The sequence below is a fragment of the Dicentrarchus labrax genome, unplaced genomic scaffold (genome assembly GCF_905237075.1).
Source record: "Dicentrarchus labrax unplaced genomic scaffold, dlabrax2021, whole genome shotgun sequence".
Lineage (NCBI taxonomy): Eukaryota > Metazoa > Chordata > Actinopteri > Moronidae > Dicentrarchus > Dicentrarchus labrax.
In genome coordinates, this window is record NW_026136723.1 from 15,564,718 (window position 1) to 15,588,699 (window position 23,982).

At 39.7% G+C, this 23,982-nt stretch overlaps 1 protein-coding gene across 6 annotated transcripts in view; it reads left to right on the top strand.

Moving 5' to 3' along the window:
- The window catches only part of LOC127358160 (uncharacterized), a 39,624-nt gene extending 15,910 nt beyond the window's left edge, over positions 1-23,714 (top strand). For 4 of the 6 annotated variants that reach the window (XM_051391032.1, XM_051391030.1, XM_051391035.1 and 1 more), the window contains 34 exons: positions 1,347-1,478; positions 1,564-1,621; positions 1,705-1,785; positions 2,164-2,219; positions 2,309-2,377; positions 2,487-2,511; positions 2,597-2,626; positions 2,790-2,858; positions 2,990-3,132; positions 3,915-4,031; positions 4,226-4,280; positions 4,881-4,925; positions 5,016-5,072; positions 5,160-5,305; positions 7,017-7,118; positions 7,211-7,259; positions 7,353-7,433; positions 9,486-10,586; positions 10,839-10,975; positions 11,969-12,070; positions 12,227-12,278; positions 12,465-12,586; positions 13,460-14,360; positions 14,474-14,595; positions 14,687-14,794; positions 14,914-14,971; positions 15,441-15,569; positions 16,051-16,404; positions 16,482-16,690; positions 16,773-16,904; positions 17,130-17,187; positions 17,276-17,356; positions 17,478-17,573; positions 17,880-23,714. In XM_051391032.1, coding sequence (XP_051246992.1) covers positions 1,347-1,478; positions 1,564-1,621; positions 1,705-1,785; positions 2,164-2,219; positions 2,309-2,377; positions 2,487-2,511; positions 2,597-2,626; positions 2,790-2,858; positions 2,990-3,132; positions 3,915-4,031; positions 4,226-4,280; positions 4,881-4,925; positions 5,016-5,072; positions 5,160-5,305; positions 7,017-7,118; positions 7,211-7,259; positions 7,353-7,433; positions 9,486-10,586; positions 10,839-10,975; positions 11,969-12,070; positions 12,227-12,278; positions 12,465-12,586; positions 13,460-14,360; positions 14,474-14,595; positions 14,687-14,794; positions 14,914-14,971; positions 15,441-15,569; positions 16,051-16,404; positions 16,482-16,690; positions 16,773-16,904; positions 17,130-17,187; positions 17,276-17,356; positions 17,478-17,573; positions 17,880-19,441 — 6,639 coding nt within the window. In that variant the 3' untranslated portion in view covers positions 19,442-23,714. Of the gene's footprint in view, positions 1-1,346; positions 1,479-1,563; positions 1,622-1,704; positions 1,786-2,163; positions 2,220-2,308; positions 2,378-2,486; positions 2,512-2,596; positions 2,627-2,789; positions 2,859-2,989; positions 3,133-3,914; positions 4,032-4,225; positions 4,281-4,880; positions 4,926-5,015; positions 5,073-5,159; positions 5,306-7,016; positions 7,119-7,210; positions 7,260-7,352; positions 7,434-9,485; positions 10,587-10,838; positions 10,976-11,968; positions 12,071-12,226; positions 12,279-12,464; positions 12,587-13,459; positions 14,361-14,473; positions 14,596-14,686; positions 14,795-14,913; positions 14,972-15,440; positions 15,570-16,050; positions 16,405-16,481; positions 16,691-16,772; positions 16,905-17,129; positions 17,188-17,275; positions 17,357-17,477; positions 17,574-17,879 lie in introns of those variants that run through there. The other 2 variants (XM_051391031.1, XM_051391036.1) reach the window with 2 other exon arrangements.
- The last annotated feature ends 268 nt before the right edge of the window (positions 23,715-23,982 follow it).

The following is a 23,982-nucleotide window of genomic DNA, read 5'->3' on the forward strand; positions in this document are numbered from 1 at the left end:
GCAAAAATAGGTGGAGAGCCATGGTTGTTTTCCATGATGTAAAATGAGTTTTGAAGAGAGATTTTAAAGAAGACACTGGAGAGGCAGTGATCAGGCCAATGGGCACTGATATAGCAATTTGGCAAATTTTTCCATTCTGACAAACAGGAAAGAGAGAAAATGTCTCACAGTATTGTCACACTTTATTAGTGCTCAGAGGACGGTACACATGACAAAGGTTAGTTTGCAATGTGGACCTGAAGAGATGCTGTTTTATACCTTGGATTGTTTTTTCCTCTGTTTATGCCTTCCTCCCCTCCAGCCAAGGCTGTCTCTTCTTGTAACTCATACTTATTGTGCTTATTCTCATCTCAAGCACTGTTTGAATTTAACAAGCTATTGGCCTTGGCAGCGTTCTCATTGATTTCTAGCTGTACTTCCTGACAAAGATGTTATCCTTTTTTGCAATGCTGAACCCCAAACAGACCTTCTGGTCACATACATATACATATACATTCCAGGAATGTTTCTGTTAAATTTATGATACTAAGCACTAAGGTACACTCGGGTAAAGGTTATATGGTACAATATTCAGACTTTTCAAAAACAATAGAAATTAAACATGATTGTTGTGAAGATTTTCAAATGTGACCAGACGCTTAATATGTGTAATTCACATTAATTATGGACATCCTGTAGAGAGAATAAAGGGAATATCTATATATAATAACAGCAGATTTTATTAACGGCGTAGGTCATTCAAATGGTCTGTGAGCTTTCTCAAATTTTGGGTTATAAGTAATAATAAGTATAAGAGTATTTATTCTGCGTAGCGGTTTAACTTTCATTGAATTCACCTCGGGGACACCACCGTTTGAAAAAGGAAATTATGACCAATTAATTAAATCAGGCTCAATCTGGGTCTCTCAGAGCTTTTCTCCGTCCACAGAGAACTGAGTAACTTTCCTTATCTTTTCCTGTCAAGTCCTCTGGGGCCAGTAAATATTGGGACAGGGTTGAACTGGGAACAACATTGGACCCCTCACCCTCCCTGACTTGCAGCCAACAGCACAATAACTTCATTCACCTGAATCTCAACAGGAGTTACAGTACAGGAACAGCACAACATATTCACTTACTTATCTCAACTACACAGAATTTACAGCGCAGATTCACTCAATAAATGTCAATATCAGCTTTAGATTGAACCATAAACAGTTTGACTGTACTCCAGAATTTGCTGCATTATCTACCTTAAATATAGTCTTTGTTCTGATTTTGATATTGAGTGAATCCACAACAACTGAAATCAGTACAGTTTGTCTTTGTGTTTGTGTAATTCACGTCAGTTTTATTCTCTGTTGCAGAAAGCGTGGCACCCCTCTACTCTGCTGTCAAAGGAATGCTACAAGGATTACGACAAGGCTTTAGCCTCCATGATACTTGATTTTGCCAAGCAGACAGAGGAGATTCATGGCACTGCAAACGCTGATATGAAGGTAATACAGTCTACAAAGTCACTAGTAGTTCCTAATTGATGCCTTTGTTCATATTAATGTGAAACTGAATGACTTTGTGTTGCAGCAAGTGAGCCTGGAGCCTGCCAAATTCACCTCAGTGAATTTCACTTGTTATGCAGAAGGTTGGTATTTACTCTTTGTGCCACAGTTTGTGTTGTATTCATCTGAATGATGTAATGATTATTGAGCCTCTGGTGGCTTTTAGCTTTGAAGGAACTGGAATCCATCACAAAGGAAAACAAGGAGAGCAGCTTGATTACGAGCATCAATCCAGGGAAGAAACTAGGTGTGTTTGATTTCAGTGTACTCATCTCTCATCAGTTTGAGGCTCTTAACGCTGGTTGTTGTTATGTGAAACTGTCTGCTGTGTGAAATGTATGTTACACTACATGCAGGTTATGATTATTCTATTAATTTCAGAAGTATTATAGTATATTACAATGAATCACTCTTTGTTTTGGTGTTGCATAGTATCTTTGGAAAGTTTAAAATAATATGTTCTGTGTATCTGTCATAGATGGACAGTAAATTCTCAAACAGTTGAAATAAAAAGTAGTCAGACATTTGATAGACTCCAGAAAATATATGTAATGTATTTCAACTACTATCTATTTGTACAATTAACAATATGAAATTAACAGCTCTTTGTTTTTATCTTTTGTAGAGCGTCATACTGTGTCAGCAGCTCCTATAGCGTTTTTGTACAAACTATGCTGTCAGGTAATAAATTATAAATATCACAATTAAACATTTCACTACCTATTTTGCCTGGCTGTCATTGTTTCACCCTTGTGTCTCCCTTGTTGCAGGACTGTAATATGATCTTTGAGACGACAGCTCAGTATTTCAAACACATCTCACAGGGAGAACACAAAGAGGTATCTCAACATTTTCATATCTTCCTACAGAAAAAAGGAGTTCTGATTATTGATGATATGTTGCAAACTCTGACCTTACATAAGATCTGTTCCTAATATTCTTCCCCAGATGTTGGAGAAAATATTTGCCAAAGGTATCTTCCCCTTTCTCTCACTTTGCATATTATTGCATATTATTAAAGCTCTGTTAAGATATAATTATTTTCCTCTTTCTTGCAGCTGAAAGACCTGATGGTTGGGACCAACCAGGTACACTTGAAAATATTATAGAAATAAATAAATGTATTTATCTTGAAACCTTGAGTTATTTGTATTTTGGTACAAAGTTTGAGCACGTCTGCTGTAATTAAAAATTGTAATTGATTTTTTCATTCAGCTTTCTCTCTCAACCCTCCTTTCTTTAACCCTTTAGTTCGGACACCCAGTCTGGGCTTATACAAGTACCTCAAAGAGAGCTTTTATCAAAATCAGCCAGCTATTGGTGAGCACTTATCATTGTGGGTATTTTTTAAGGTGTTAAACTGAAAAATATGTTTCTTATTTATTGTGTGTGTGTGTGTGTGTGTGTGTGTGTGTGTGTGTGTGTGTGTGTGTGTATCTGTGTTTTTACAGTAGGTGTACCCCTGGTTGTGACGTGTGTCAGCACTCAGGTTCAGGTGGAACCTATTTACATGTGCTTTGCTTGTCAGGACTGTTTCTGTGAGCCCATCCTCAAACAACACTTCAACTCTCCAAAGCATCTCATACGCACGCTGGTGAGCTATTTCTATATTTTTATAAGTTATTTCTTGATTATTTGTTCCCTTTTTATTAGATAGGAGAGCAGAGGCAGGGACTCTGGTGGAAATCTGTCATTCTGTCGATTTAAAAGGCAAAAGGCCTTCGTCTGTGTTCAGTACATAGTCCAACGATGGGAGGGAGGGGGCGGCTTCCTTCCTGTCACAAATAGATCATGCACTCGTTTCCTTTTTTCCGTTTTTTTTTTAATCTTTCTATTATCTCAGCTAACTTGAAAAACAGTGCATAAAGCTGCAGGTGTTTATTGTATTCATTAAGTCCAAGTGCAGGTCAGCATGACATGTGTAGGCTGGACTATATTTCAACCTATCATCATGTCATGCCTCATTTGATTAATTTACCGGTCGGGTACAGTTCAACAGGAAATAAAGTCAGTCATGCTGTTTACAGTATAATACAGTAAATCACAGTTCATACAAAGGTTATTTACTAAATGATAATTTTCCTCTACATTCTGGATCTGGATGTTCCCAAACCACAGTCTGAATTTATGTTCCTTTCACAAATCACACACACACACACACACACACACACACACACACACACACACACACACACACACACACACACACACACACCAATAATAAGTTGTGTCATTTGTATGGAGATTGAACAGACCGGGTTGATTGAAAAGTCACCGGTGCTTGTGTGGCCGAGGAAAGTTTTACAGTAATATACAGCAGTCTCCGATGGGAGATATGTCTGCATGTAATAACCAGCTTTTGTATTAAATTCTCAGCTGTACCAGAATCCCTGGCGGCTCCCTTTTGCCTGGGAGAGTCTCGATTTAAAAGTCTTAAAGTCAGTGGCGTGGGAAGAGGAGAAGGAAAGAGGACCAAATCAGATGATGCTGAAGGTAGAACATAAATTCAGTGTTTTCTTACTAATGTATTCACAATTTGTGGATTAATATATATATAAATTTTACCAGCTTCGTAGCGCACAAACAAAGGGCAATAACTGAAAGTACCACAGTAAAGCTGGTTATTGTCATATAATGCACTTATTTTCTGTAAACTAAATATTTCTTCTTATTCATTACTTTCTCAGGTACTTGATATCCCATATTGGATGTTTTGGAGCCTCATCCCTAGTTACCCAAAAGGTACTGTTGATTAAATCTTTTACCCGAATTATTAAAAATACTAACATAAACTTAAAGCTGTCTGACTAATGTGAGACAGCACAAACTCTCACTGAAAATGAACCCAATGAAGAGACGAGGACTCAAACGACATATTAAATCAGTTTGCTTTATTCGTATCAATACAGAATACAAGCAAAGCTGTCTCGAAGATCAGCTGAACTAAATAAGGTCACATTCGTTGAAACTTTCCTTAAAATGAATGTATCATCTATCACCCGGCACATTGTTCCCAGGTCGTCCTGTCCCAAACTTCCCCATACACCCACACATTGATCCTTTAAAAACCTTCAACTCACAAAACTATATCCCAGGGTGCATTTCCCTGCTCTTAAGGAATTAGGTTTTTAATCCAATTATTCCTTTCTGCATTTAAAACTGTGTTTTAGGCAAAACAGGAAAATGTTTGTCACTGATCAGTGACTGAAGTTTCAGTTTATATCCAATTGTGCATTTTGGTCACGCATGCCACCAAGTCCACTAGAGCAACATTGAAATACAAAAATGAAATATGAAGCAGTCTCAGATAGTTTTGTTTCTCATTGTTGATTTTGTCTGCAGTGATGGCGAGCCTTGAACTACACCACACTTTCCTGAAGCGTGAAGGTCGGTGATACAGTTTTTTTCTCAGCCTTGAAGATTGAAAATGAGTACTTTCATCTGATGTGTGAGTGTTTGTCTGTTATGTCTGCTCAGTTCCACGGTGTGAAACATACAGCAAACTCAAAGAAAATGAGAGATTTCCTCTGCTGGGTGAGTACCACAGGAGAGAATAAAGACTTCCAGAAATCATAGATACACTATGAATGTTTTAGATTTTTCTGTACCTTATGATTGCAGGTCAACAGTTCCTGGTCATGTATGACATGGTCAAACAGCATCAGTCCCCAGGAGTGGGATTTCTGTGTTTGCTCTGTAAGAGGAGGTTGTCGGATGAGGAATGCTACGCTCATGTGTTCAGTCGGGAACATGTTGCAACATTTCTGGTGAGTATATTATATTATATTATATTATATTATATTATATTATATTAAATTCTTAAAACTTATCACTGCAATATGTAAAGAATAATGCCAGATGAAGTGTCCATAATCAGGAATTAATGGACAATGTGGAGTCAATTAATTCCTGATAATGGACACCTCGAAGGGCATTTTCCTGCTTATACCATGGTCACTGTTATAACCTTAGATGGTTAATAATTCCGGGGTGCAGTACCCTTATAACACAGTGACACAGTTTCAGTCTGTCACAGTCACCAAAAGAAAAAACAAAGATTATTTGACTTGGCAAGGGGAGATGCTTCTAGTTCCCTAGAACACTGCGTACGGCGGACAGACAATAAATATAAACTGACAATATGTTTAACAACAAGACAAACTAGTCACATATATTGATATTGATATTGATTTGGGGACAGTCACATGACTGTCCCCAAATCAATATCAAAATCAGACCACAGCATAGGAGTTGGCTGAAGCCACCACAGTCATAAAAAGTCCTGAGGAGATCCCTGCACACTCCGAAGGACCTCAGCAGGTGGAGGCGACTCTGGCCCTTCATGTAGAGAGCATAGGTGTTGTCAGTCCAGTCCAGTTTGTTATTGAGGTGGAAACCCAGGAATTTGTAATTCTCTACCACCTCAATGTCCAATCCCTGGATGTTCACCGGTGTGGCGTAATGGTAATTGTTATCATCACTCAATATCCCAAATAGTGTGCAAAGGCAGGCAAACATGGGCACAATAAGTCATGTTAGGAAAACTCAAATACTTTTTAATAAATGCATGTAGCACTGTGTTTACAACTTGTAATTGAAAGTAATATGTGAAGCAGTTCACATGTATTAATCACTTTGTATTGCCATTGATGTGTGAAGCATCTGTGTTCTCAGCATTGGGTTTCTGGGTTTTTAGCCAGGAATGTCTTTTGACTAGCCCTGAATATACATAAAACAACAACATATTTTGATTGAAAAAAATTACATGAAATGAAAATGAAAAACCCTCCAGTCCCGTGTGCCCAAAGACTAAATATAGTATGATAAGGAAAACTCAATTTTCAGCCTAACAGTTTAACCGATTTTGAAAATTTCTTTAGATTTGTCCCAGACAAGATTTTCACCACAGGAAATTCAAAGTTTTAGTTGCAGGCACAAATGTTTTAATATACCCACATCTGGAAATCCTTTTCATTCATACTAATCTCCTCCAAGGGGTCGCTCCTATGATACCTTACACAACACTGAACACAGAATAACTAACCCTCTGCCAAGAACACCAGATATGTGAATGTCAAGATGATAAATGAATATAATGAATGAATACAAAAATACCTCTACACAGCACAAACCTGTATGAACTACATCAAGAAATTACATTTTACTACTACTACTTAATTAATTGTACAAGATTCAAAAACTACTGTAATTAATTATGCAGCACTATAAAGCATTCTTTGATTAGTCACTTTTTGTTTTATTTTACCATACAGTAGTAAATTGTCATATGATACCCAATGCTACTGTATACAGTGTATTCTGTTTGTCTGGCTTAAGATGCATTCGTCAGTATTTCTTGTTAGCTATGGTTGCTAAAAACACACAAATAAAGTGTTTAAAGTAGCAGAAAAACTCACTTTTTGTGTGTGTGTGTGTGTGTGTGTGCGCGTGTGTGCGTGTGTGTATGCGCGTGTGTAGGACCATTTCCACCCAGGCTCGCTGAAATCAAGCAACGATGTAGAGACCTTATTGGACTTGGCCAAACAGGCGGAATGTATTCACTCCATATCACATGTGCAGGTATTCTGTGCCAGACACTGAATTTACCATGTCATGTGACTTCATGTCATTCTCATCTTGCACTTATGTTTGAATGTTTTCCGTCTTCAAAGGTAATAAAGTTGGACAAACCCATCTGGGAGCCATGTGCCTACCACAAAGGTGAGTGTGTTTATTAAAATTAGTGAATAAATGTTTCCCATTGGCGTCTGTAACTGTGAATTGGTTTCTTGACTATTACATTATTTCATTCAGCCATATACATTCTGGCATCTGCAAAGAGGAGAGAAGGGAAAGGAAAGCTTGAACCCCCAATAACGCCTAAAATGAAGCTGGGTAAGTTATTCCAGAAATGTATTTATATATAAAACGTTTAGTTATGTAGATCCCTAACCCTAAAGAGTACAGCTGAGACTTCCATCTGTCACCATGGAGCAGATCATTTATATTATGGTTGCCATGCCGCCGCCGCGAGTGGCAGCCTTTTCAGCAGCTCCAAGTGTGTAGTGTCTTTTTTTACTTTTTGTTGTTGATATTGTTGGGGGTCTTTTTTATATACGCATTTGTGCCTTGTCACATCTGATCAACTTCTATCCTATTGATATGGATATTTATTTACCGAAACTCGTTTATACAAGAAACCAACTTCTCACGCTGAAGACAAAGTCCTGGGCCGGTGTGGTTCCCCATTTACCTGACGAGGGGAGGAGACCCTATCGTGGCTGCAGAGCCGGCGCAAAGCTAAAGGCCAAGCGACTGGCGAAGAAGTGGTGATCATGGGAAATGTGAACTCACTGCTGTATAAGATCGACGAAGTGGCTGCGCTGGTGAAAAATGTTAAAATCTACAGGGATAGGGCGGTAGGGTTGTGACCCTTCTACTGGCCCAGAGAGTTGGGACATGTCATTGTGGTCATTGTTTCCATCCCACAATGTGCCGACTCTGTAGTCGCGTATGACGCCATCCACTCCGCGGTAGCAGGACTACAAACACAGCACCCCGAGGCTCTGGTGTAAATCTCTGGGGACATTAATCATGTGACTCTGGACACAACTCTACCTGCTTTCTTCCAGTATGTGGACTGTTAGACCAGGGGAAATATACAACGGAGTATTAGGGCCAGGCTAAGAGAAAAATATATTAAATTTTTTGGGAAATTACGAGAATAAAGTCATAATATTAGGTCTACGAGTATAAAGTCATAATATTACGAGAAAAAAGTCGTAATGTTACGAGAATAAAGTCGTAATAACACTATTACGACAGACTTCAAATACAGCTCGGAGTCCTGTCACATGCAAAAGTTTACCGACGACACGGCTATCGTGGGCTGTATCAGGAGTGACCAGGAGGAGGAGTACAGGAAACTCATCCAGGACTTTGTCACATGGTTTGACTCCAACCACCACCAAGACCAAGGAGATGGTGGTGGACCTCAGAAGGCCCAGGGCTCACCCGGAACCTGTGACCATCAACGGTGACTGTGTGGAGTTGGTACAGACTTACAAATACCTGGGAGTACACCTGGATGATAGGCTGGACTAGACTGCCAACACAGACGCCCTGTGCAGAAGAGGTCAGAAGGCTGGCATCCTTCAACATCTGCAAAAAACTGTTGCAGGTGTTCTATCAGACTGTTGTGGCGAGCACCCTCTTCTATGCAGTAGTGTGCTGGGGGAGGCAGCATTAAGAGGAAGGACGCCTCCCGTCTGGACAAACTAGTGAGGAAGGCGGGTTCTGTGTTGTCACTGTTCTGCTCCACTGAAAGACTAAGGAGATTGTTCCTCCCCCACGCCATGAGGCTCTTCAACTCCACCCAGGGGAGAAAAACCAAAAAACTCTAAACTCCAGTATGTCTGCCCTGTATGAAACTATACAACCAGATGCACTGCACCTTGCATTATGTGTGACCACCTACTTGACACCTACTTGACACCTACTTGACACCTACTTGACACCTTAGGCCTTTCAAACACTGGATTTGACCATGAACCTTAGGACACTTACCCAATGCTCGTTATTTTTTTAATTTTATTATTTTATTTTATTTGATTTCATTGGTTCTTTTGCATTTGGCCTCCTGTTGTTGTTGTTGTTGTTGTTATTATTGTCATTATTATCAGTCTGTGGATACTGCTGGTAACTGAATTTCCCCTTGGGGATGAGTAAAGTATCTATCTAATTTAATTATTTTGTTGTTGTTTTTGTTTTGTTTTAATTTGGTGAGCAGTCAGAAATTCCTGGAAATGAACTACTACTAATCTCTTAACACATCCATTATTTGCTTATTTGGATAGATTGTTGCTCATGTATTTTTGTTTTCTGAGTGGAAACATTGCAGATAATTATAATAAAATGCATTTGTGTAATGCCATTTCTGTTTCTCAGTCCCCAGAGAAACTTTGAAAGACTTGGACAAGGACACTAAGGAAATCATTAGGATGCAGAGGTCTGAGAAAAAGTCTGGACAAAACTCTGGTGAGATGATGCTGAAAAACATTTCAGTAGAAGTTGAGGCTGAAATCGCCAATACACAGTGTGTAAAGAGTGCAGAAAATGGAGAAAGCAGAGCAGACAAAGAGATGCCTACACCAAATCAAAAAGACTCAGAGCTGAGAAAAGAGATTAGTAGTTCAGAGGAGATAAAGAATGCAGGTAGTGAGACAGGCCAGAGGATAAAGGAGAAGAAGATTGAAGAGCCTTTAATGAGAACACCAAGTGGGGAGACCCTAGAAAGCTGCAAGATCGCAGACAAAGCTGATGGAACAGAGATTGGAGAAGAAAGGAGCAAAAGTAGCAAAGATGTCCTCACACAGTTGAAGAATAACGCATGCAAAGAAAATGAAAATAAGCGTTCAAGCAGCACGTGTGAAAAATCACAGGACGACACATGTCCTAATGAGGAAGCAGAGAAAGAAATGTGCCATAAAAGGCAGCGACTCACCTTCAAACAAGAAGCATCTTGTGAAGAACCCCAAAACCTGCCAAGCAGCAGACAAACGGAGGGAGCAGACAAAGAGACTCCTACTCCAAGTCCAAAAGAATCAGAGAGGGGAAGAGAGGTGTTTCCAAAAACTAGTTCAGAGGAGATAAAGAACGCAGATAGTGAGACATGCCAGAGGATAAAGGAGGAGAAGATTGAAGAGCTTATAGTGAGAACACCAAGTGGGGAGTCCCTAAAAAGCTGCAAACACACAGACAAAGCTGATGGAACAGAGATTGGAGAAGAAAGGAGCAAAAGTAGCAAAGGTGTCCTGACAAACAAAGAAAATGAAAGAAAGCGCCCAAGCAGCACGTGTGAAAAATCAGAGGACACATTTCCTAATGAGGAAGCAGAGAAAGAAATGTGCCATAAAAGACAGCGACTCACCTTCAAACAAGCATCTTGTGAAGAACCCCAAAACCTGCCAAGCAGCGGACAAACGGAGGCGACCACCGCAGACGAGGGAGAAAGTGGCAAATTAAGTCACAAGACTGCAAAGGATAACGGTATGTACATTTCATATTTAAGTTTGTGGAAGATTTTCCTGTATTTCTGTGAAAAAGGCTCAGTCTGTCTGTGATACAGTGTCTTTTATAGACTGCAGTTTTAGCTATCATATTTTGATTCCTCACAAAGTTTCGTGTTACATTTACTGGAGCGTCAATCGTTTCCTAATTAAATAATTTCTGTGAATGAGAACATTTCAGCAAGAGTAGAGGTTGATACACAATATTAATAGTGACCAAAATATCCTCTAGGCCTGAATGCACTTCTTGAATGCTATCGTGATCAGCGTGGTCCCATCTACTTCTGTGAGTGCTGCTCTCTGAAGATCCCAGAGAAGGACTTCATCAGCCATGTTACTGGAGCTGACCACCAGAAGATGTACCTAGTGGTGAGTAAATGTTAAAGGATATGTTGGATTTTTTCAAGGCGATGTTGTACTCTATCGTTGATGTCGTATGGCGAATTGTATTATTTGTTACATGCTTGGGTAATATTGCCCAGCCCTATGTTATATATTGATAGAATTATTGGTCAGTGTAATCCTTCTCGAGACAATATCCTCATTCTGTGCATAAATGCATTCCAAGTTTGCCAAATCGATGGGGAACTTCCAAAGTTGTAGTTGTTTCAGTACAAACTTCCCTTTTGGTCTTCCTTACTGTGCTGTAGTTGAGAAATACATCCTGGCAGTTACATGTAGGTTTTGTTTACATAACAAAACATAGGCAATAAACACGCAGACAGCTGAGAGGACAAGGTTACCCACCTGATTTGGACAACTGAGACTACTGAAGATGGATATAGTACAGAGAAGAGGATTCCTGTCAGGGGTACCCAGCAAAGCCCTCGACAAGCTCCAGAATGTGCAGAACTCAGCGGCCAGGGTCCTCAACTGCAATTAGCCCTGGGAGCTCATCACTCCCACCCTCATTCTCCTCCACTGGCTCCCAGTCAAGTCCTGTCTCTCCAAAATCCACTATAAATCTATTTATGCCCTTGCCCCACAGTACCTATCCTATCCTGTCTTATCTGCAGACTTCTGGGAACAGAACCTTTAGTGTGGCAGCCCATGTTGAAGTGTTAATGTTGTCATCTAATCTGTGGAATTGGACATTGTTCCAGCTACTCTAAATTGCTTTTTATTTTCCAAAAATTTATAAAAAAAATAAATAAAAAAAAAAGAATAAAATCACTATCATCATAGCTCGCTAGTACAACACAGCAGCTAACATTACTGTCAACACTTAGTAATGTAACATCTCCATTACAAGAGCAATCCCACCTTTAGGACTTTTCTTCTGGTATCTACAGTCATTTCAGCCATGTACAATAGATATTTTGTTGTAGTAATGTGTTTTACTGTGTATGTTTTTAACATTAGGGGTTACAGAAACTCCCACCTCGACCAGGGAAGCACTTGGAGCAGAACATCAGACATTTGGCTGCTTTGTCTGAAAAAGCTAATGGATATGGAGAAGCTCAGGTTTGGTCCTGGTTCTTGTATTTGTGGACAGAGTTATATCACTTCATAAACTGAGATACCAAAATACAATTGTTGTTATGGTCAGAAAAGAGTTGAAAGATTAGAATATAATTCAATATTAAGTTTTACTAATTGTTGTTTATGTCTGGTCTCCAGGTTGTTGATCTGGATGAACGGATTTACAATGACATCTCTAAACAAAACTCAGGTAAGGGCACAGCTTTCCTTAATTCGGAGAGATTATAAGATTATATTATTTTGTTCTTACTGGTTTTGATTGATTGAACTTTTACTGTACAATATTATATTGTGTGTGTGTGTGTGTGTGTATATATATATATATTATATTTTATTATATAATTTTTTTTATATATATATTATTATATCTTCTCAGCCATACAGACAGTGAAGACACTTCTGGCTCAGCAGGACAGTTGTCATGAACTCCCTTCGACCTCTGCACTGTCTGCTCTTCAACCTGTGGACACCTCGGTCACCCATCATGCTCAATACAAGGTCTATTCTGACTTTTGTTGTGTCTTTTGATGATGCCCCAGTAATGAGTCAAACACTAGGACTTGTGGATTAGAATGAGTTTATTTGCAAATAAGCTAATTTAGCCAGTCTACTGTAACAAATGAACACAAGTAGCTTACACAGTATGTCAATAACCACAGGACAAATATTGAATCAAAAAAAGCACAGCAAATTACCACCATACCATAGCTTTACCACTCACCATAGCTTTTATATCTGTATTTATTTATTTCTCTCAAATGCTGCTGTGACAAGGGAATTTCCCCATTGTGGGATTAATAAAGTATTAAAGTAAGTAAAGTAACTCATTATAGGCCTACACAGTATGAATGAATAGATGACGGCATCTGATCACACAATTACTTGCATAAACAATTCATTAATCATCATTCATCATCAGTGGCACAGCGGCCAAATCAGATTACAGTGAATGCTCATTTTCTAACATTTGAGAGGTAATTGAAATCCCTGATGCTACTCCACAACAAAGAGGCACCTGTATTCACCCATTAGAAGTTCATCCTGTGGGCCTTTTGCTCCGCACAGTCATCAACAACACTTCTCAACTCCAAATTCCACGCTTTGCTCTTCTCTAGTATACTGCCCTACAAAGCCAGCAGTAACTGCAATTGAGTTATAACTTTTACTGACTTCATCTGTGTATTATTAGCTGAGCCCATTGTAGTATATTCTACATTCTACTATAATAGTTTGGACATTACTCTAGGTATAACTAGCTAGTTAGACAGGACAAGTTATTATTGTGCTTGTTAAACCTCACAAAATACTAACAAGTCACCTGGGAAGACAAGAGAGCTGAAAAATGCTTAATGTAGATGTTTTATTTCAAAGGTGGTGGACATGGAGCTTGATGATTCAGACTCGGAGCCATTTTCCGTAACTACAACCGTGACTGAAATGTCTGAATATGCCTGCAAAACAACAGAAGTCCCCCCTGAATCAAATGAAGATGCCAAAATGATAAAAGTGTCGGAGTCAGCTGCCAACGCTTACACCTGCCCGACTGTTTCGACAAGTAGTGAAGACCCATCAAGTCTACACTTGTGCACAAGGGGGACAAACACAACCGATCTGCATCCTGATTCCAGAAATGACTCCAAAGCTGAAATCATTTTAAAGTCAACTGTGGGACCATTAAAAACAACATCCACTTCCAAAATAGTGGGGGCATCCCAATATGCAGCAACTTTAGACTCTACTGTAACCACCTCCACCAAGTTCATGACTGGGATCTCCAAATGTTCAGCCAAGTCTTCCAATTATACTTCAGTAACCACCGAATCGACAGCATCCATCTCCAGAGCCACTTCATCTAGCTGTACTACAACTACCCCCACCACCTCCAAAATGAGAGAAACTACCTACAAATGTGTAGCAACTGCATCCAGCGCCACTGCAACCTCCACCAAACCGACTGCAGCCAACCCCTGTTCCAGTACAACCACCAAAATTGAAACTGCATCCAAAACTTCGACTGCATCTCAAACTACGGTGACATCTGTGGCTCCTAAAACGATTAAAACGTCAGTCAAATGTGAGAATACTGCCAAGACTGTACTTATGAAGCACTCAGTGGGGCCAAATACTGATGCTGCACCAAGTGTTCCTAAGAGTAACGCGCCTGCAGCTCCGCACTTGACCGTGTTCTTGTCTGAAAACAAGAATCCACCAACAGAGCCATCACATAACTCTGCATGTAAGACAAAGCCAAGTGAAGGCCCTCCTAAAGTTGGTAAGTATTAGCATTTATTTATATTTTAAAGGGACAATCACCCAGTAAGTCTCTATGAATTAGTGTCTCTGCGATTCTAATCAGAGTTCTGCGTTTTTGTCTTTACTTTATAGGCTTAAACCAGTTGATTAAAGTATCGTGTGAAGGAAGGCGGCAAGTCTACTGTCAGCTGTGTTCAGTCAGGTTGAGACAGTCCAGTCACCCTTTCAGCCCAACGCACCAGTATAACTACGTGGTGAGTGCTTTAGAAGTCTTGAAGTCTAGAAAGCTTTTAAAGCAGCATTCTGTTACAGATGTTAACTGTGTGCTTTCAATGCTCTTACTAGAAAATGAAGTTCCCTGCGTGGACTGTCAAGCCGTCTGAGAGCAAATTGGACAAGATAGTGGCCCACTTGGCTGAGGCTGAGAAAGACACAGGATCCCGATCCATCCAGGTGATCTGCTCGAATCTCCCCACACATTCAAAATGACCCAAAATTCACAATCTGGGTATGTTTTACCAAGTAGCTTGGTATGCGTTTTAATTATTCTTGTATGTCTTTCTTTTTTCAAGAGAATGGAAGTGAAGATTGATGTGTACAAAGAGCTGGCTGCTCTTCCAGAAGACAAAGGTAAAACTATCCTAATAACCCATCATAAATATAAGTTCTATTTTTGAACTGTTTTGCAATGTTAGAGGCAAAAGAACAGCCTACAGAAAAGAAAAATCCTGTAACAAAAGCATAAATTGTGTCTAAACATAATGAGGTTTTAGTTGAAGGTCATAATGTCTGATACAAAGATTTTAACAGAATTTTATTGATAGCAAAAAAAATTGAATGCAGTGAACAAGTAACATAATTCTGCACTGAGTTGTAAGTGTCCCATGAGCTGAAAGTAATACACTTCTCTGCACATCCTTATTTGATTAATTAACATTTGACACCAATTTACTCTTAATATGGTTAATAATACATTATTTTATTTATCAGACAGGCGGTCACTTAATTTAGGGAATGGATAGCTAGTCAATGAAACACAGTATGATTAAATTTGCGTACGGTCATTTTCTTGGTCTTACTACTTTCTCGTTGTTCACAGCTCTAGAAAGACTTACAACAATGCTGAAACAGAGAGTTCTCAACGGAGAGGTCTCATCTTCCACAGCCGACACTGCAGAGGAGAGACCTGCCCTCACTAGTCCATGTGAAGCTTCAAGCCCAGAACATGGTAAATACAAGTGTCATTTTAAGATTTTATGTTTGAAATATATCTCCATTTTGAAGATACATTTGAACTTAGTGATAATAATTATTGATATTATAATTATAATAATATTTATATAATATCAATACTTTTGCACTTAAATTCACAGTGTACTTTGTCGACCTTGGACATGTTTTTCCCTAATATTTTCTGGCTCTTCATTCTTGAAGTCCTTGCTGCAGCGGCTCAGTGTTCGAATCCAACCTGTGCTTTACTGCGTGTCATCCCCCCCCCCTTTCCTGTCACTCTTCACTGTCACAAATCTATTTTCATGTAACTGATTTAAATCTTTACATATTGTATCGCGATTTAACTGCTTTGCAATATATCTCATTTCTATTGTGCTTGTAAGAAATAATGTTTTGGCCACTACTCAAATGGTCTCTCCTTCTGCATCATCACTCATTTACACAAATCCACCACCTCTCTCTTCCCTGCCATGCAGCTGTCAGGATGGAGCCACCTCAGGGTTGTGCAGATCCTCTTGCCACTGACTCAGAATCACACAGAGGCAGCTTTGTCCAAACCCCACTTATACACCAAAAGACGGCTGAGAAGAGACACATGCAGGAGAGAAGTGGCCCAAAGTTACAGGAGACACAGAAGGTGCTGGAAGGCACTCAGAGAACATCACCTGTAAAATTCTTCAACCGAGACCCGCGCACTGCTGCTGCTTCACTGAATACCAAACAGCAGAACCAACCAAGACATAGCGAGAAGGCAGAACCTGTACCAAAGCCCTTAAGATGTGCTCCAGGACGCAAGCACCACAGTGCATCACAGGAAGTCCCAACGATAGGTAGGTGTTAAGCATTTATGAGTCGTCTGCTTTTGCGCTCTAATTCCCTAATTTTTAATTTTGTATGGCTGTCACAGGGGAAAGAACTCAGGGCTGCAGTCACTTGTCCTCATACTTGAAGGTGAAGGGATTAAATTGTAAAACAGTCGGTCTTGGCTTTGTGTGGGAGTGTCGAGGGAAGCCACCACAGAAACCATTCTTCTTGTGTGAGAGCTGCAGAGAGACAATCGCCTTGAGTGACATCTGTCAACACATGGTCAGCAATGAGCACCAGCGCAAATACATGGTGAGCGGCATCTAGGTAATGCACTGGAAACTTCTAAACAGCAAAAGCCACATGTTATTTTTATGATATACATGTCTTTCAGCTGATGCAGCACCCTCAATATATGTGGTTCTGGGATGAGAAGGATCTGCTCCCACAGATGAAACTGGAGATTTTAAATGATGTTGTCCAGCTGCTCTCAGAGCAGGAGAGTAACAACAAAATAGATGCGCAGGTAACCTGTGGTTAATGTATCATGCACGTTATCTCAAATGGCCTTGGGGTAGTTTGAGCAAGATATAGGTGATGATTTATGTAACATATTTGTTGTCTTTTTGAAATAAATTTCATTGTGTATGGTGGACAAGATGTGATTGTTAATATTTCATAACGTGTATGTACAAAGTAGGAATACATATCCATCATGATAATCTCACCCTGTTTGTTCTCTTTCACAAAGGTTGTACTGCTGAGACCGCACATGCATAAATATGTTGAGAGAGCTCCGTTCAGTGAAGGTAATAGTAAGCTTATTATGCAATGGCCTACAGAGGTTAACGTCCACTGGAGTATAAAGTAATTCGTATCTGTGCTGTTTACTTTTAGCTTCACAATTAGTGCAAGACATCAAGAAAGAACCAAAACGGAGCGTCCTCTGTCCACCTGTCAGCGCTGAACAACAAACAGGTGAGTCCCATTAGCCCAGTCACAGTATCAGTGTTTCTCATTCTTATGCACAGCCTAAATAAAATGACTCATACAGGCAGAATATGGGTTTGAGCGATGGGTTTTGGTTTCTGTTGCACAGACCGGCAGCCTGAGGACCAGCAGAGTCGAGAGGAATCTCTTCGACCAGAGAATCAGTCAACACAGGCACTTAGGACAGACCAGAGAATTGACAATGGTATGATGATTATCATATTATTTACAATATTGGATAACATACTGTAGTTATGTTTTAAAATTCCAGTCAGTGATGATATTAAGTCTGTTAACTGTAAAAAATATGCTTAAACATTGACTCATTTCATTATAATTGTCTTGAGCTTGTTTAGACTCAAGACTACAAATTAAAACCTATTGAAATGGACACAGTGTCTTGTGTATTACTTGTAGGTTTGTATTGGTGATTGTCTCTTGTTCTCTAAGATGTAGTAAATGTAATAACTTCTCTTGTGTTCTCTCTTTTCTTCTCCACTGTGTCTCTTAGAAGCAAGAAAAAATACAGAAAAACATCATTTGGAAGAGACTGCAGTGGTTGGAGATTTGGATGGGGTCAAACAAAGAAGAGTCTTGAGTGCTCTGGATGTGACCAGTGCTTCCTCAAAGGATGATAACAGAATATGTTCGCCCCATCTTGCTGGCACATGTCACAGTCCACAAGAGACCTGCAGGAGCCTTTCTATGCAACCTGAGCTCAGACCACCGGCCTCTCAGAACCAGAGATCTATCCCTGAGTTGCAAGTGAAACAGGGAGAGGTGCACTCAGAATCCCCATCTTCCTCTGTTGTTAGTCCTGAAACCAGTCAAACCCTGTCTCTGTCTCCGAGAAACAACTGCCCTCCGACCAGGAAAAGGCCAGCTGTTGAATCTCTGGAAACATTGGTTAGACCTTGCACCAGTAACCCCCAACCCGATGAGCCTTTGCCAGCCAAGTGCACATGCTTCTCAGAGAAGTATATCAGTCAGCCCAGCACTGAATCAACCTCAGAGTCCACTCCTGTTAACCCTGCTGCAACCTCCACCCTCCTGGCTCCCAAGGACACAGGACCTGGAACTGATGAACAAGACCCATCCATTGTCAACCAGAAAAAGTTGGAGCATCTAATGGCTCTGCTGAGAGAGATGAAGTCTGACATAAACATATCAGCTCCAGATGATGCTGAGGCAACAACCTCCTGTGCAGACGGTAGATCTGAAACGGCAAAAAAACAAACAAGATGGGATTCGAAGTGGCAGCAGGTTAAAGCTACACCGAAAAATAACTCCCCCTCCACCGACTCATTGGAGGGGATGTTTTCAACAACAGCAGCTCCTGAGAACCAACTCACCACCACTCATGTGAACCCTGCTTTCTCTGCCGCCAGCTCATCTATTGAGGGCTATTTAGCGAGGGACAACCAAGCTGAGGCAGTCAATGTGTCTTCCGCCAGCACTGCTGACCCCAATGATCCACAACAACAGAGAAGTGTTCAGAGCATGTTTGTAAATGTGAGCCAGTTCATTCCTACTTCCTTTCACTGTGTAGCCAACAACCACAATTCAGGTCAGATACCACAAGGTAACACAGACACAGACAGCCCTGGGGGTGGTCAGTTGCCCATTGACTCCATCATAACCGCCAGGCCAGAGCTCCCTAACCAGCAGTTTATGGGTGGCTATAATGCACAGGACCACACGGAGGTGAACAGAGGCCATCAGGTCACGCACAGTTTGCCCACAGTTGCAACAGCAAGTCCCAGTGACAGTCTGGCTGCTCTCGGGGGGTATGGTCAGTACAGCCAAATGGCTTATGTCACAAATGGAGACGTTCCAGGTTATCTTTCTTCTGAGGCTGTTGGATACACAACTCAAGACAACCTTTCTGAAAGGTACACAAAAAGGGTTTTCTACACCAGCCAGATTTACCCAGAACAAGTAAACCGCTTTGGACACTTAGCAACTCCAATGCCACCAGGATGGCTGGAAATCCAACAGCAGCAGCAGCTAATGCAGCGGCAACTAATGCAGCAGCAACTAATGCAGCAGCAGTACTCCGCATGGACAAGATGAACTGCGTTGGCTGCTAGAGGTGGAAAATTGACCAATGAGGCTGCTAACTTAGGCGCTGTTCCATTCACCCCTCCAGCCAACAGTTCACAAACGTTTAGTTACATGAACGACTACAGAATCAACATAGAACAGCACTGACGTAACACACAACGGTCCCCTAGTTTACCTCAACCCTCCAGTCGTTCACTATCCTCCTACAGCCAACAGTGAAATCCCACCCCAGACACCCGCAAACGTTCTTTTTTCCTCTGACAGCGGGTTATAAACCATGCCGGTATTCATGTAAATGATGTAATTGTGTATTTTTGTGTGGAAATATTAAGGCACTCCTGCCTCTGAGCATTTTATTTGGATGGTAAAAGAGAATACACATTTTCATCATCCCATTATACCTTATTGGCCTCATTAGGGTGTAACCTCCACACACCAAAAATTGGAGACGAGAAGTTTTCTTTTTTCTTTTTGTCCCAACAATGTTTTTCCCACTTCATTTCAATTTGTGTTTTATTTTTGCATCTTGAAAACAATTGTTTGACTTACTTGCCACAGATAGTTCTGTGAAATGAACAGTTGTCATTTCACGCTTGTCAAGGCAAAACAGCTTTGTTGTTCTTGTTCGAATGATTGTTATTCTGTAGTTATCTGTTCTTTTCAGGGTTTAAAGGTGCAGTATGTAACATTTATAAGGATCTTGGCTAATTGTGCCCATCAAATGGCTCATTCTAAGGTGATTAAAAAACACAAACATTCTTATTTTCAGGTCATAAATATATACTATTCCACTTCTGCCAATAGATCCTTTTTAGTGTTACAAACTGGACCGCTTAAATATAAAGAATGTGTTTGTAAACCTTTTGAAAAACAACATATTAAGCTATTGCACGTTCAGTTTTTAACATTTCTAATGTAATATTGTAAGCAGTCATCTACTGTTATTTTTGAAGTAGTTTTATATTCATATTTTGTTCGTTTTAATAAGATTTCTGTAAAATGGAGATGCTCTGTTAAATGTGAGATGTATTTGTATATTTTTTTAAAAAAACGTTCTTTTATTTTATGTTTCATTTACTTTTTTGTTTCTTGGACATTCTTGACAGAATTATTTCATGTTCTTCCAAAATAAAACAACACATTTCTTACTCCATGTAAAATCCACCAGTGGACAACACCTAAACCTAACATCTCTGACTTTGCTCTGGTGGGGAAAAAAACAGCAAAAGGTGTGTTCTTGGATGCCCGTAAAACATATTGTGGCCCAATGTGCATGCCAATGTTATACAGTGCACTAATGCCCTAGATGCTAGAATGGGGTTTAGGACTATCTCACCATGAATGCATCATGACTTTCTGCGTGCTGGTGACCCACGGCTTGCAGCTGGTGCCCTTTTTATTTATTCCGTCCCTGCCCCTTTCCTATAGTGGAATGATGCGTAACTTCACAGTTCCTCATTTGGATGGAACTTGAAAGTATCTGCTCTGGTTTAAAATGAAACCAGAGACAAAATTGACTGAGATACCATCTTTCTTTCTCCCATACTGACTTTTATACTTATGATAGTGTATAAATATGTGTGTCTTTATTCTGAAAGAAAACTTTTGCTGGAACATAAACTAAAGTTTCATAAGAAAATAGAGGAGTGCGCAAGGAGATAATCAAACATACATCAGTACTTCTCTGACCAATAATCTGAAGGCAGATCATTTATATCCTTTGCCCAACACACAAGTGTCTCTAAGTGTATTTACACAGGTTAAAAACACACCTGGGCTCTCCTCACAATAGAACAGGTTTCACTCACAGGGGCCAGACTGGTTGATCATTGTAAAATAGTTTGTCTCAATATGGAGTTCACTGTCAGTTAGAAAAGCAGTGACTTAATCAGGAAACAGGAAAGACAATATAAAAGAAAAAAATAGGTAGCACATTTTCTTCTCCAATATATATATACAGGTATAACAAAAGACAAACGTGATAAATACTATCACAATCATCTACACTTCAAAATTATTCAATTTAATGTCATTTAAGATGAGGAAATCCTGTGAATTTTCATATTTTTGCATAAAAAATTACTTAAAACGATTATTCCGCCATCAAAAAAGTGACTGATTCATTTTTGATTTTTGACAAGTAGAGTAGAAGTACAAATTAGCATTAAATAGGACAACCCATGAATAGTATAGATACCTAAACGTAAGTTTAACTCCACCACTATAAATATGTGATTAACAGGCTACAACGAAATGTATATAATACTATAATAATAATAATATAATAATAATAAAAGTGGTGTATTCATCCTTCACCTGTGGTTGTAGAGGCAAAGTTCTATGGATGTGTATGAATAATTCTTTTCACGTGGAAGTTGGATGTCTGGTGATGTTTGAAGATATGAACAATGGGCTTTCTTCTTTGTCTTTGAGAGAGATTCCCACAGTTCCTGAGAGCAGTGTAAAAGTAATGAGGGAGTGGAGGAAGGGAGGAGAGCAGTTCTGGGTCATGATTATCAAATTGTGACTAACCTCCTCCACAAGGGAGGTATTTGCTTTGAGTTTTAAGGTTGTGGATGAAATCCTATCAAGGTCACATAGAAATCCACAGCTTTTATATCTGAGGGAAATTCTTCTTCATGGGGGAGCACAGTTTTTATTCAGAGAGATAAGCACGTTTAATGACAGACAGGTGTTTCACAGAAAACAACTCATGAAACATAGGACCTGGGAAGCAATCTCTCTCTCTCTCCAGTGTTAGGATTCTGTTCAAATAAATACTTCACATGAGATGAAACATACACACAGTTCAGTCAGAGAGTCTGGTGGCTTTTCTAATAACTACTTTAAGTGCTGTATGAAATCTATTTCAGCCTTATAACTCTGACAAACATGCAGAGCATTTTGTATAACTTGCTGTGGTATGTTGTTAATGCGCTTCGTGTGATATAATGCATTGAAACATAATCTAAGAGTGAGGTTTTAATAACATAAGTAATTGATTCATGCTACAGCAGCTCAAAATACACCACAACACAATAGATAATGAAAGTACACATTAAATAAAAATAAAATACAGTGACTGATGACTGAGAGTATAAGTCTGGATAAATATGTTTCTTCAGTGTCTGTGGTATAACACCAAATTACTGTCAGCAGGACGTAAAAGCCTGGAGGAGGAGAGCGAGCAGAAATATGCGGGAGGAATGTTTTAGACAAAAGCATCAACTGTGTTTACTGCATCATAACCTATAGGACATACTAACCAGAGCCTGTTGCTCCGTTAGATTTAGTGATTTAGTTGTCTCATCTGTATGAATACGGGTCGACTCTTGTTGGTGAGCAGTGAAGAATTCTGATGAACTAGAGACAAATGTTGTGTATTTCATTGCCATCAGCAAAAGCATCAGGTTTTCTTTTTTAAAGATATTTTTGGGGTGTTAATGTCTTTATTTAATAGGAGACGTAGACAAGAAAGCAATCAGTTGGAATCAAATTCCCACCGCTGTGATCAGGAGTCAGCCTACATCTCTAGGTGAGCTACGCTTTGTGATTGCCCCAACACACCATTTATCACAGTGTTTGTAACCTTGAGCTAATGCAATTGTGTCTGTCTGTCATCAGGATTTTATGTTCTGACTTCAGCTGGGAAAACAAGGCATAAAACAGCATAAAGAAAGCCAAATCTTAGAGCTCCTAAAACCTTATTTAATCAATGTAACACCAAGCACACTGAATGTTTCCTGAACCTCACAAAGCTGCAAGAAATATTTGAACCTCAATTAAGTTTTTAAATAGTTCATATTTATAACCTTTCCTCATCTTGTTCTTACAAAACCCAAGTCTGTAAGTGTGACAGATTATCTCTGTGCTAATGCTACACAGTGCACTGGTATGTGTTATGTAGTATCTGAAGGCTTATTTGAAGGCTTATAAAGTTAAATTACATTTTGGTATAAGTTCAAATGATATTTTGTTAACATATGTAGTGTTAGAAGTTCATGGGGTTCAATGACATCATTCTTACTATGAAATGTTTAGGTTAGGGGCCTCGCAATGGCCTCTGACCTCTACCCTGAAAACCCCCATCTCCCCTTATTACCTTACATATTTGGATTGGATCCAGATGTTTCTTTTTATCTTTGGAGAAAACAACAGGCCTATATAAACCTATTTTCGATGCAAAATAGACAGAGTTATTCATTTGGCTGGATGCTCTCCAAGCTCCGCGGTGCTTGTATTGATGCTGAACTTTTTGTAATAAACCTTTAAATACAATCAAGACGGTGTCAGCGGACTTCTCTTCAACACATCTTCACATCATCGCTACTTAATATACAACAGTTACTTCTGCTACAAACTTCCTCACTAAGTAGCAGACGTGACTACTGTCTCCTGGACTGAACCAGCTGCCAGCCTTATCTCCTCAAACAGTGCTTCCCCGAGGTCCTTTGTTATCTGCTACCAGCCCCTCATGTCTCCCACAAGCTGTGCTGTGTGATGGCTGCAAAGGACTTTCACATTATGTTTAACCATCTGACACAGAGTCA